This window comes from Dermacentor variabilis, chromosome 9 (assembly GCF_050947875.1).
Source record: "Dermacentor variabilis isolate Ectoservices chromosome 9, ASM5094787v1, whole genome shotgun sequence".
NCBI lineage: Eukaryota > Metazoa > Arthropoda > Arachnida > Ixodida > Ixodidae > Dermacentor > Dermacentor variabilis.
In genome coordinates this window covers 68,724,268-68,738,614 of record NC_134576.1, presented here as the reverse complement: position 1 = coordinate 68,738,614, position 14,347 = coordinate 68,724,268, and the positions used below count along the sequence as shown (strand labels likewise).

At 46.0% G+C, this 14,347-nt stretch overlaps 1 protein-coding gene across 1 annotated transcript in view; it reads left to right on the top strand.

Moving 5' to 3' along the window:
- Positions 1-14,347, top strand: part of LOC142558399 (uncharacterized) — a 57,957-nt gene that overhangs the window by 7,907 nt on the left and 35,703 nt on the right. Inside the window, exons 2-3 of the mRNA XM_075670538.1 lie at positions 3,723-3,791; positions 11,275-11,358. Of these exons, the coding sequence (XP_075526653.1) occupies positions 3,723-3,791; positions 11,275-11,358 (153 nt within the window). The remainder of the gene's footprint in view (positions 1-3,722; positions 3,792-11,274; positions 11,359-14,347) is intronic.

The following is a 14,347-nucleotide window of genomic DNA, read 5'->3' as shown; positions in this document are numbered from 1 at the left end:
AGAAACTGGCCACCCTGTATACGCAATGCCTCATGACCTCGAGCGTACCGGAATCTTGGAAAAACGCCAACATAATCCTAGTCCATAAGAAAGGGGACGCCAAAGACTTGAAAAATTATAGACCGATCAGCTTACTGTCCGTTGCCTACAAACTATTTACTAAGGTAATCGCAAATAGAATCAGGAACACCTTAGACCTCTGTCAAGCAAAGGACCAGGCAGGATTCCGTAAAAGCTACTCAACAATAGATCATATTCACACTATCAATCAGGTGATAGAGAAATGTTCGGAATATAACCAGCCCTTATATATAGCTTTCATTGATTACGAGAAAGCATTTGATTCTGTCGAAACCTCAGCATTCATGGAGGCATTACGGAATCAGGGTGTAGACGAGCCGTATGTAAAAATACTGAAAGATATCTATAGCGGCTCCACAGCCACCGTAGTCCTCCATAAAGAAAGCAACAAAATCCCAATAAAGAAAGGCTTCAGGCAGGGAGATACGATCTCTCCAATGCTATTCACAGCGTGTGTTTACAGGAGGTATTCAGAGACCTGGATTGGGAAGAAATGGCGATAAATGTAATGGAGAATACCTTAGTAACTTGCGATTCGCTGATGATATTGCCTTGCTTAGTAACTCAGGGGACCAACTGCAATGCATGCTCACTGACCTGGAGAGGCAAAGCAGAAGAGTGGGTCTAAAAATTAATCTGCAGAAAACTAAAGTAATGTTTAACAGTCTCGGAAGAGAACAGCAGTTTACGATAGGTAGTGAGGCACTGGAAGTGGTAAGGGAATACATCTACCTAGGACAGGTAGTGACTGCGGATCCGGATCACGAGACTGAAATAATCAGAAGAATAAGAATGGGCTGGGGTGCGTTTGGCAGGCATTCTCAGATCATGAACAGCAGGTTGCCATTATCCCCCAAGAGAACAGTGTATAATAGCTGTGTCTTACCAGTACTCACCTACGGGGCAGAAAGCTGGAGGCTTACGAAAAGGGTTCTGCTTAAACTGAGGACGACGCAACGAGCTATGGAAAGAAGAATGATAGGTGTAACGTTGAGGGATAAGAAAAAAGCGGATTGGGTGAGGGAACAAACGCGAGTTAATGATATCTTAGTTGAAATCAAGAAAAAGAAATAGGCATGGGCAGGAGATGTAATGAGGAGGGAAGATAACCGATGGTCATTAAGGGTTACGGACTGGATTCCAAGGGAAGGGAAGCGTAGCAGGGGGCGGCAGAAAGTTAGGTGGGCGGATGAGATTAAGAAGTTTGCAGGGACGGCATGGCCACAATTAGTGCATGACCGGGGTTGTTGGAGAAATATGGTATAGGCCTTTGCCCTGCAGTGGGCGTAACCAGGCTGATGATGATGATGATGATGATGATGATGATGATGATGATGATGATGATGACAAAAAGATATGCTCGCGCATGCATAGATGCACGTCAAGAACACTAGCTGGTCAACGTTAATCGCCAGCGCTCCTCTGCGGCGTCTTTGCTAAACCACTTAGCAGTTCCCTGGACATTAAGCCCCATAATGTTTCTTGTTTTCGTTTTTTTGTAGTGAGTTAGGCTTCAGGGATATTTTGTGCACGACTACGGTTGTTCCCTTTAAACGGTGGAAATTTAGGCGTCTAGCATGATTCGAATGTGCACCTGGAGTGTGTCTGCGATCGACACAAACACAAACGCGGCCCTGTCGGCCATCTTCGCTGCAGTACTTGAAGCTAAGTATACTTTTGACCTTACCGTTTGGCAACGTGTGCTCCAAGGCAAAGCTACCCCAATTAGTACAGAAACAAGGCGCAGATATGCCAGGTGTTTTAACGCGAAAGCGTTAAATAAGGACCCCCTGTCGCAAAAAATCCGGCTTCGGCGTCCCGCGTCCCTCGTCGTTTCGGCAAAGATGATTTCGATACACGAATACCCAACACGCAGGCCCTCCATGCGGCACAAAGAAGTTGCTGAACTAATTGAATTTATCAAGGTAAAATACGTAGAAACATCTTAAGGTACGACTATACAGACATGATAGCGTCGAATTGTAATTCGAATATACGAGAAAACAATTCTGTCACGCGAAAACTAAAAAAAGAAATAGCTGACAGGGTGACGTCGGCGATATGGTCGCTTGCAGCAGCTGTCACTCTTCAGAAACCCAGGGTGGCCCCTTTCTGAAGTCGCGTGCATACACAAAGCATAGCGTTCGCAGCCAGCGTTTCTCGATAAACATAACGATTACACAAGCTGCAGTTGCCGGGAAGCGTGAGAAGTAGTCAGGGATCTTTGAATGCTATCACGTTCCACTCTTAAAGGCGAAGCATACCCGTACTCCATATTTATTTATTTATTTATCTATTTATTTATTTATTTATTTATTTATTTATTTATTTATTTATTTATTTATTATAATTTCTTTTACAGCGGAGTTGTATATGGCGAGAGTAACATAGAATTTGCGTGTCCGCACGCACAAACTATCATCATCAAAGACTCACAGCCGTGTAAGGTTCATGGCTACTCACTTTGCGGGGGTTAGTTGCAATGACACTGCCCCTGTGGTCGTTGTCGGTGATTTCAATGTGGATGCGTCGGGAGCGCGTTACGCGTTTCCTGTTGCAGACATATCCTTTGCGGTGCCACATCAATCCGGCCCAACCGACCACCTAGAGGCGTACGTGTATCGATTTGACGTCATCAAAGAATGTGACTGCAGTTACGAGTATTCCGATCAGTGTATATCATAGCGACCACAAAGCCATTGTGACCGTCGTTACTTAAGTGACAACAAGTGATGCTGTAAAGTCTTTACCACAAGTTCTCCCACCATCATGTTTACAGCTCCGCCGGTCATTCACCTTCGCAGGGCGGAATTACCTTGAATTTTTTTAGTTGCACTAAATTTGTGAAAATCACCCTTGAACGAAATTACTCGCTTTAGGCCGGCAACACTAGAAGAAGTCAAAACTATTAATTGATTAGATTTCAATAACGCAGGTTCCCCCCTTTTTTTTTTGCACGCTTTACGGCACATATTTCAGATTACCAATTGTAGCCGGTGAGTTCGGTTCGCAAGGCGTATCCATTTGGAACGAATTCTCAGAACTACGCCAGTTTCTTCATAGGGACTTTTAAAGTGTACCACGAAATGCGTTGGCGCTCCAGTGACTTTTGTGCTTCAACGCATAGGAGAGAGCTTTCATAAAAAAAAGTAAGTGGAAGAACAGTTTGTTTTTGCCGCAAGTCTGACGGCACATATTTAGAAATCTGTGTAATCCTCCGAATTCGTTCTCAGTCTATATGTCTTGCATACTCACCATCTACAATTCTTAGGTTGAAATGTTTCGTAGTGTAATGAATTCAAAATGTAATTGTCGTAGTTTTATTGATTATTCAATTAATCATTTTTATTCATGGTAGAAGTAATGGCCGCGTCACTGAGTAAATTCCTTAAAGGGTTATATAATTGTGCTATTTAGATAAACGATTATAGAATTGCGCTATCTGGCGCAGGCAATTTTTAAAAAGCTGGTGCAGCTAAACACACGCACACACACACGCACGCACGCGCGCTGTACATATTCTGTACTGTCAGTGCGATATTTTCTTGATGTGGCTGCGCCCTCTCGTTCACGGTGTGCACGCTCCGACTTCTTGCTCCTTGTGCGCAGCCTGCACGATTTCTCAACGTAACCATACCCAGCCCTGCAAAGCCGGGTGCACACCAGAAGTGAGGAAACTGCATGCCATTGCCGCTGCTGCAACGTCGATGGTGAGCGCAGCTGCAATCTTATTGCGATAGCAATTGTATGGACACTCCAAGCGCACTACTGTCGTCGACGTCGCCGTGAGGTTCCGTAAGGGCGATGAAACCGTGGCCGCGCACCGTATGCTGTATGTGCGAGTGAAATCGTGCGAGGGCGAGCCGGCAATCGCGGCTCAATCTCGCGCACGCAGCGGTGGAAAGCGCGGTGGATGGAAGCGCGCCGCTTTCCGTCGCGCGCAAGGCTTCGGGGTGGGGGGGGGGGAGGGTAGGTAGGGGTGGCGCGTACTGCTCCGAGCGAGCTCGCGCGCTCGGCCGGGCCGCTGCATCTCGAAAGCACCCGCAACGGGCACAGAGTCCGGCGCTGCATTTTCGCGGCATAGTTCGTGTTCATGCGAGTGGCTGCACGAAGGTCAATTCGCTCGCTGCTGCTGCCGCGTTTCCTCACTTCAGCGTATTGAGAGCGAGTTTCCGCGGTCGTCTAGCGAAATGTGTTCATGTTGGCTTGTGCGGGCGTGAGGCCATGCTCGTTAATTTATTTAGTACGTCTATGTTTGCAAGTATAGACGGCCGATAAAACTACTGTCCTTAGTTCGTGCAGCTGTAAAGAAAGCAGAATATACCTGCAATAGCAGCTTCTCTGATGCTGTACGGTTTAACTCTGCCTCACAATATGTCCCTACAAGCGGTGATGCTGTCTTAATCCTCCCCGGTAACCAGGTATTGCTCAAAGGGTAACACTTTACGGACGAATTGAAACTCTCTAGTACATGGCAGTGTGGTAACCGAATTCATGAATCACAAGCAACTCCGATAAATGTGTATAAGAAAAAAAACTTGAGATGTATGAAAATCAAAGAATGTGGTACATGAATGGCTTCGAATCTCTATAACAGTGTTAACGTCCTCATGCCCAAAGGGTGTAATTACCCGTGATGTACTGGTATTTGTAAACGTTTCTCCAAACCCCATCCTTCATTGTAGCTCAGGTATTTTCATGCGCGTCATTATAACCGAAATTAGTGCTTCTTTGCTTTCCGCTATATTTTACGCATGCTATGTTGCTGCGAATCCGCACTGCTGATTGCTCCACTAATTTGCTTTCCCCTACGTATTGGTAGAACGTTTAACCATATTAAGTGTACTTCATTGTTTGTTATACATGAAGAATCATTGCACACTTCAAGAAAGTACTTTAGCAAAGTATGAAAAAACGGGCCTTAGTACTTCCACGCTCTGCCCTATGCCTGGTACTTGTTGCTCTGTGACTCGCCGTGTCCACGGCGAGCTCCGCTCGGCGTTGCAGCCGTCACCGCCCGAAAACTGCTGTGGATCTTCTCAATGCGTATTACCGTAATGAAAGGTAACTCTGACTCGCCCGGAAGCCGCGGTTCCTAATTAAGGACGCAAAGATGGTCCTAAGTCTGTTGTTACGGCAAAGGCTCGGTAAAGTCCTGTAAATCCAATTTGGGTACTTCGGCGGAAACACTTTTACCCTTCGCAACGCTAGACTTCACCTCATCTTTCCTCTTTTTTTTGCAAAGAAAATCCCCGTATAGGAAAGTAATTGCTAATGAAGTCCGCATTTAAGCAGGCTAGCAAGTTAGGGACATTAAAAAAAGATACGAAAAGGCGTCGCAAGAAAAAAAAATTCGGCGTATGCCACGCATGTTTAGGAATGGCGAAGCTCTCTCTCCGATGTGTATACGCGAATATTGGAAAAAAAATGGAATGCCAGTGGGGACTCAAAATACATTATTCATGCAAATGTAGTGCAATTAGGCAGGCGCAACGCAATGACGGAAATGTTTAGGAATAGGTACACGAGGCGTCTGTTTCAATGTGACGCAAGGGCGCAGTAACCTTATTGGATGCAACGCACACGTGTCCTTTGGCGTTTTGTACTGTATGCCACAGCCACCACTCGCAAGACAGTTTCATCCCGTTATGCATCGTCAGAAACTTCAATGTTCGTAATCGCCGATGCGACTTCAACAAGCACTGTTTCACATGGTTGCACTAACGTCGTCTAGCGGAGGAGATGCATCGACCGAACGTGCGACTCGCATCTTCTCGAGTCTGTGCATTTTCTCGGCGTTGCTGTTTATTGACCTTTCCCAATGGTTGGTCAGCATGGGCACAGTGTAGTAATGTTATAGCGCTGTAGTAGTACCTATTTAGACATTAAAAAAAACGGCATAGCAGAAGCCTAAAAGCCAACTGTAACGAAATTTCGTTTTGGCTGAATAGGCCTGTCTACGTGCATCATCGATGATTTGTTCGTGGCATGCCGGAGGGCGTTAATCTCGCTGCGTCTAAGCGTTAGTCACGTGGTACTTCAGAAAAAAAAACACAGAAAAAAAACATTCTTTGGGTATTCCTCAGTAAGTTGTACAGCCTCTACATTGAAGATGTTGCGTTTACATCAATACTTTAAAGGGTGGTTAAATAATAATGGCATTCTATTACCTAGCTTGCAGTAAAAATACATAGTGCTGCTCAATCTAGTTTTGCACGTGCAAGGTAGCACGCGCACGCAGCTGGTGGGACGTCACAGTCATCACAATTTAAGTAAGCTATCGCATGCTTTGAGACTTAGCGGTGCATAGTTCTGGTCTTGCTTTGAACATGTTTAGCCTTCTTTGGGAACTAGCAACGTTTTATCGAGACTGCCGAAGTGTTTTCGCGGGTCGATACCGAATATAGTGCAGCCTAATACAGCAGAAAAAGAAAAACTCGCGCAGAAACTCTTCTGTAGGTTGTCTAAGCATGCGTAAGTATTGTGCCACTTGCTCGCCTCCACACAGCCCGGTGGCATTATCAGTGTTATGAAACTTGATCCGACCAGTATAAACGACAGCGCTGCGGCGACACGAGCTGCTGTGGACGGCGGCGCAAAGTGAATTGATGACGCAAGAAAATTACTGCAGGTGGCGGTACCAGGCGCAGGGATAGCTTTCCAATCAATCAATCAATCAATTAATCATTTTATTTGTGTCAATCTGCATGGAGGGGTAAAAAAAGGTGCCTATAAGGTATCTTGGTGGGTTCTCGCCCCCGTACGATTGAGCAGCAACCGTTTACATCAAGCGGAAGTACCCCCTATTTGAAGTAGTAGCTTAGCGCAAAAAAACCACGGACACAAGGAAGACAGACAAGGACAAGCGCTACTCACGACTCACAACTGTGAGTAGAGCTTGTCCTTGTCTGTCTTCCTTGTGTCCGTGGCTTTCTTGCGCTAAGCTACTACTTCAAATATGGACGACCAACTAGCCCAACAGTCAACTCTTCTGGAAGTACCGCCGATCATTATAAGCCGTTATCGCTCTTTAGCGCCTTATCCATCCTCGTCGAAACACTATCAACCGTGATGAACCATACTGCGTCGGTGGTTGCGTATGGCGCGGCCGCGCAAGGGAGGAAAGCGGGGAGATAGCATGCCGTCTTGCTCCATCGCGTGCAAGGCTCCGGGTGGGGGACGTAGGGGAGGGGCGTTCTACTCCGGCGGCGGCCGCGTATGGCACTGCCGCGCAGGCCTTATGTTAAAAGCGATCTGCGATGGAGGCAAAGTGCGGCGAATGCTGACAGCTCGTTTTAATGCTCACGTATTTAAAACTTCATGGCGGCACGGTACCACCGCGTACGTTGCTAAAGAGAGCGTTTTTAAAGCCTGTTCAGACGCTGCTGCTGAGACACTGGGCCTCTGAGCGAAGGCGCGGACGCGGTCGGTTTAGATGCTGCACCTCTGGTCCCAACGTGTGCTATCAAAGACGGCCGCTGCACCCGGTTCTAATCTGTCCTTGAGGAAGTCGCGTTCGAAGTTACGATTGGCTCCAGTGTTCGGGTACGGCACTGTTGTGAGGGATGCACCACGCATAACACATAGTGCAACATAGTGCCACAAATAACTACCTCTGAAAGCATACAAAAGCCGTTCTTGGATAGCAACTGGGGTTGGTTCTCATAAACGTTTTGTTTGTAGAGTCAAGACTGGTTACTGGCTATTTTAAGGTCCCCCGAAGCGCTCAGGAGCAGGGCGTTATGCAATTATGCCTTGAGATGTATCAACAATTATGCTTTGAGATGTCATCACCGTTATCATCAGCTTATTTTATGTCCCCTATAAGACGACGGCCTCTTCCAGTGGTCTCGAATTACCACTTTCTTGTGCTAGGTGATTGCAAGTTACGCCTTGTTGGATCTTGCCGTTGAGTGCGGGAGTTGGCCGACGTTGAGGAGGATTTTGAGATGAAACTCAAGGTTTATTTATATTATTTACAGTGATCGCATAAAGTAGTTAACAGTCACAAAGTCATTGATGGCCGGAAGCAAATCGGACGCTGACGCCCGTGGCGAGAAAAATCGTTGAGCCCGCTCAGGTGTCGTCTTATTCCTCCAATGGTATACGCGCCCGTGTAAGTGCAGTCACATTCGGCCAATGGGGACGCTCCAAGGTCTCCACTGTCGGAGGGATGACTTGCCACCGGTGTTGCCTCCTGGCCTGCAAGTGCCGTTACAAGCGGCACATGGGGTCGCTCCAAGGGCTCCATTGTCCGAGGAAGCGCCTTGTCATGGCCTTGCCTCCTGGTTTGCCAGCGCTCAGCTGGAGGAGACGGGTTGTTTTCGAGCGACCTTTCAGAGCTGCAAAACAACTTCGATCGGGATCGAGATTACCTGGAACCGTGCCAGGCTCCCGTTGCACTTTCGGGAAGAGTAAAGCAGGGGAAAAATAGCTCGACGTGCGGCGCACGAGGTGGGGGTCGCCAACTCGTCTGACAGGTACGGGAACACGTGTTAGACGCGCTTCTGCGTAACTTAATTGGGTGCGACTGCGATCCGATGTGGTCTGGTGAACTCGAGTGATGCCAGGAAAAGGGTCTGTATCTAACAGCCTACAAATTTCCTAATTACGTCTCGCCACCTAATCTCTGCTGTCCTCGACTGCGCTTCCTTTCTCTTGGCACCCATTCTGTAACCCTAATGGTCCACCGGTTACCTGCCCTACGCATTACATGGCCTGCCCAGCTCAATTTCCCCCCCTTAATGTCAACTATAATATCGGATACCCCCGTTTGATATACACCGCTGTCTTCCTGTTTAATTACCTTATGCCTGAAATATTTCGTTCCAACATTAGTTGTGCGATCCATATTCTCGAGCTTCATCGTTATATGTTAGCACTTGTAGAATGCAATGTTGTTCACCTTTATTTTTAAGAATAGCGGTAAGTTGCCGCTCATGATCTAGGAAAGCCTGCCATATGAGCTCCAACTCAGTTTTATCCTTCTGTAAATTTCCTTCTCATGTTCATGGCCTCCTGCGTGTAATTGATCTAGATAAACGTACGCTTGCGCAGTTTCTATAGAAGCAGACTGCCAATCATGAATTTTGTTACCTTGCTACGTATCGAGCATTACTGTAGTTTTATGCATATTATTCTTCAGCAATACTCTTCTTACACTTTCTCGCCTTGGACTCAATCATTTCTTGCAATTCATCACCAGCGTTTCTGAACCGGACGATGTCATTTGCTAGCCTAGGTTGCTGAGATGTTCACCGTTTATCTTAATTCTCTTCTAATCCTTTCCAGTCGAACAGCTTGAATACTTCGAAGCATGCAGTGAAAATATTGGAGAGGTTGTGTCTCCTTGCCGACCCCTTTGTTGACCGGTGTGTTCACGCTTTTCCTGTGGGGAATTATGATAGCTGTGGAGTGTTTATATATATTTGCTAAGATATTTACGTGTGCTTTCTATTTTAGTCGATTACACAATGCCTCCATATATGCTGATATCTCTACTGAATCAAATGCCTTTTTGTAATCTATGAAAGCTACATAGCGAGGCTGATATATATATATATATATATATATATATATATATATATATATATATATATATATATATGTGTGTGTGTGTGTGTGTGTGTGTGTGTGTGTGTGTGTGTGTGTGTGTGTGTGTGTGTGTGTGTGTGTGTGTGTGTGTGTGTGTGTGTGTGTGTGTGTGCATATATCTGCGACAATAGAAAACAAAGTTTACACGATACGCATGCATGCAAACCACAAAGCGCCCAACGCCTTCCTGTAGAGGTGTTCCGCCGAGATGCACGTATGGCAGCACCATCCGATGGCGTCCACCGACCATCCCGCTTTCAATTCGCTCCGCCTCACAAAGCTGCAATGTAGCGCCATTTCGCAGGGATGCCAGGAAATTTTCCCGCGCGCTAAAGCACACGTGAACACATCTCGCTCGATGACCGCGGAAACTTGCTGTCAGAACGCTGGACTGAGTAAGCGCGGCCGCAGCAGCGAGCGAATTGACTTTCGTGCTGTCTCTCGCTGCAACGCGAACTTAGCGGCGAAAATACAGCGCCCACGAAGCTATCAGCATTCGGCGCATACTCTTCCCATTGCAAATCACTTTCAAAATAAGGCCGTCGCGGCCACGCCATATGCAGCAGCCGCCGGCGTAGAACGCCCCTCCCCCCCAGCCTCCCCTCCCGCCGGTGCCTTGCGCGAGAAGGAAGACGGCGCGCATCCTCCCTGCTTTCCTCCGTTGCGAGAGTGAGATTGAGCCGCCATTGTCGGCTCATCCTCGCACGTTTAGCTCCCACACACAGCATACGGTGCGCGGCGACGATGTCATCGCTTTTGGACTTTATACGGAACATAACGCCGACGCCGACGGCAGAAATGCGCTTGGAGTGTCCACATAATTGCTATCGCAATAAAATTATTTTCTTGCACGGGCATGCAACGTTAAATTGTCCTAATGCGTGACGCTGGTCAAACATGCACACCTAGGTAGTGCTACTTGATTTCAGCCTTTATTCCTATAGGCTGCGAAGAAAATAAATTAGCGGCACCTGTGGTTCCCTAAATTTTGCTTTCGAATTTGCATGGTGCAGATTTTCCTGGAGCTCGATCGGCAGTGAACAACACATTCGTGTTGAAATAGAATATCATGCCGCCGGACAAGACAAGAATACAAAAAATACAAACTGCCACCATAGTTGCGTGGAACTTTTCCATATTTCGTGGGTTTTCTTTCAGGCCCAGAAAAAAAATTTTCCGCAGCACGTATTGAGCAACAGAAAGCTCGTTCGGGAATTATTCGGGATGGTCTACGGTTTCCTGTTGGACACTGCTTCTTGTGAGCGCAATTTCTAAGCAATTGAAAAATTTATTACTAATTACGTAATTAGCTAGGTGAAATACAAAAAAATATACATCTGACTCCCAGCAACGGCAAATACTACGTCGGTTCTGTACAGCTACATGTCACTTGGGTATCTTGTTGAATTTTGGCGCGCGTTACACGGGCCACGTGGTATAATATGCCGTTTATCTGAAACCAAACCAACGAAAAACAAAAAACAGTACGATACCTGCTTGGGGGGGAGGGCGCTCGACAAGTCGGATATTTCCTGGCACAACGTCGCTTGTGATGTGCTCTCACGTTGACTTAGTTGTGCTGTCTAAATTCTTGTGCAGGAATAGATTCTGACGGGCTGCATTCACGACCTGCATCTTTTGAGGACTTTTTCGGGTTCTTGGATTGGTTGTCTACATCAATAGGTAATTTTCTTAACTGAGCACCTTCAATTGAATGGCGGCAGCTCGTCAAAAAGCAAACAACTGTCCATAAACACACAGGGAGTGCTTGTTACCATAACGTATTCAGGTCGAGAAATACGTTCGCGCGGCGCTGTGAGGCAAGCATTAATTGTACCAGATGTGATACAGCATGCTGTTATGGATTGCTTTGTGGCGGAACTAGAGACTGGTTTTCTCGCAGAAGGATACATTTAGTGGCATGAAATAAAGTTTGCGTGTGCTATACTCCTTTTTAAACCATTATTGGTGTAGAATAGGTAAGAAATAGTAAATTTTATCAGCGTTTACCATGAAGGTAGCATGGGGCTTGCCACGTTCCAAGGCATAATGACAGCAGCAGTAAAAATTAACTCTCGGAAGAAAAGGAAGGTTTCCTTTGTAATTCCATGATACTTGCAATTACTATGGAAATGAAAAATACCACGAAGCCAATGTGTCAATAAGCCCAGCTTATATAGACTGAAGCTATCCGTTTGTAAAACAAGGCTGACATCATCACTTTTTAATGAAGCCTGAGTAGCTTGACCAGCGAAAAAAGCTGCCCATTTCTTAGTCATGCATAAATACTTTTCAATGGTACTTCGATTTTTTCTAGTTCTGTGGAATTGAAACGTATGTTTCGACTTGTTCGCAAAATATTCCCTTCACTGTAATGTTTCATCCTAGTGATGTGCGATAATTCTCGCTCGTCAAACCGCAAACAAGCATTTCCTTAGAAAGGCGAAATTACTTTATCAGGGTGTCTACCAACCGGGAAAACCGGGAAAACCGGGAATTCTCAGGGAATTTGAACAGTCTGGAAAAACTCAGGGAAAACTCAGGGAATTTGTGCTTCCATCAGGGAAAATTAGCTGTAACTTTATTGAAAGGGAACGAAAGTCGTGTTAATGCTGGCTCCAGTAACAGAGGAATGGCAACGAATCGTCATTGACGCCGTGTCATCGGCACGATGTATTGCCAGAGTAGTTAACGACCGATTTTCTAGACGCCCGATTTTTCGGACATGCCCGATAATTTGCACGGTTTTGCGGCATCACCACGTACTCCATATAGTCAATGTATATCGCCCTGACTGCAGGTCTGAAATGGCATTAAAGCCGCCACCGCCGCTATTTTGATTATCTCGCCGCCTCGAACCGGCACTCTCGCAGGCAGATCCGCTGGCAGCCGTAACCACCACCGCGGCAACGTTAGGCCTAGCTGCTTCTATGTTCGCTATTAAGCTTCTTGCCGTGCAGTGCCGTGTTTTTCATTGAAAGAATTCGCCGCTATCACCAATGGCACCGACTCCGCCTTTGTAATCCTCGCGATTGGCGTTGAAGCTCGTAGAGCACAGCGCGTTGCGTAATGCCAGTCTCCAAAAGTTAACTTCGCCTCAGTACACTTTTGTTAGGCGGTGAAGCATAACAAGCGTGGGAAGGGGGCAATTGTCACGGGACAGTATGTGTTCCTTAATTACACATGCGTGCACCCCGTCTCCTGTCACAGTACAAGCCCTGATATGCCTAATAAGCGTACTGGAAGGCCTTCAGAGCTTTTTCAGACGTGCCTGTGGTAATTTTAGCCCTTAAAGGCAGTTAAAGACTTGCATTAATTTTTTTCAGACTGCCCGTTTTTTTTTTTTTCAATTCTTTTTGCGGCCCCACGGAAGTCCGAAAAATCAAATGTTGGCTGTACAACTGACCAAGAGGATGCTTCAGATGATCCATGTGGTGAAAGCGTGGTAGAAGGAGGATGAGAAGAGAAAGGACCGACGCACTGAGGAATTAATGGGAAAGGAAGGGTGCCGCCGCCTTTTTGAAGGAGCTTGAGCAAAAAAACTAAGTGTTGGCTGACGCTGAGACACAGGTGTCCCTCATCCAAACCAAAATAAATTGTTTAAGCAGTGAAACCCAACACTGAGATGTTGTGTATGGGCTGAGAGTATGTCAGGACAGTTAAGGTTGACTTCCGAGCTGCTGAGAGAGAACCTTAGTTGTGACAAAGTTCAGGACCTCATACATATGAGCTTGCTATCAGTTGATAGAAATAGCTGATATTAAAAAATATTTACTTATGTATGCATCTCCTTTTCATTCGTATTTCAAAATGTTCGACTCAATTTGGAATGGGCTTTATCATTTCTTTCGCTGTGCATTTTACTAACACCTTCCTTCTGTTTTCTTTTTAAATAAAATAGATATTACTCCTTACTATTCAAACTGGATTAAGTCATTTCTTTGTTTCAGCATGCTTACTAGAGAGTGACAGCATCGGGCAACGTGGTGTCAGCCTGCCTTGACATAAAACAAAGTTCTGGCTCATTCAGGGAATTTCGCAAAGGTGCTCAGGTAAAACCTGGAAAACTCAGGGAATTTGGAAATGTCAACTTGGTAGACACCCTGTTTATCCACATCTGGAATAAACAAAGGCTTGCGTAATAGTTTCACAAGAAAATTAATATTGATGCATTAAGTGGTTACTGTTACGGTGAGATGGAGTTTTAGCGAGTAAATTTCAACGTCAAGGGAAACAGGCAATCAAAGCAGAAGTGGACAAGGTGCCCGCCGAAGACATAATTTACCCATCGTCAAGTCTGTGGGCGTCACATGTCGTGTTTGTGAAATAGAAAGATGGTACGTGGAGATTCTGCGTTGACTAACACCACCTCATTCACATCAAAAAGAAGGACGTCTACCCACTACCTCGTGTAGACAACGCCCTTGATTATCTCCATAGTGCCCAGTGCTTTTTGTCCATCGACCTTCGTTCCGGGTATTGGCAATGCGCCCTGTGTAGTCTGGATCGGGAAATATAGCCTTTATAGCGCGCACTGAACTTTAGCATAAGGTTTAAGGTGTCAATTGAAAGCCTTTTTGCCTTATGTAACACTCCGACGACTTTGGAGTGCATGATGTACCCTTCAAGGGTTTAAGTGGGCAACACTGGACTCATACCTTCAACGCCTCAC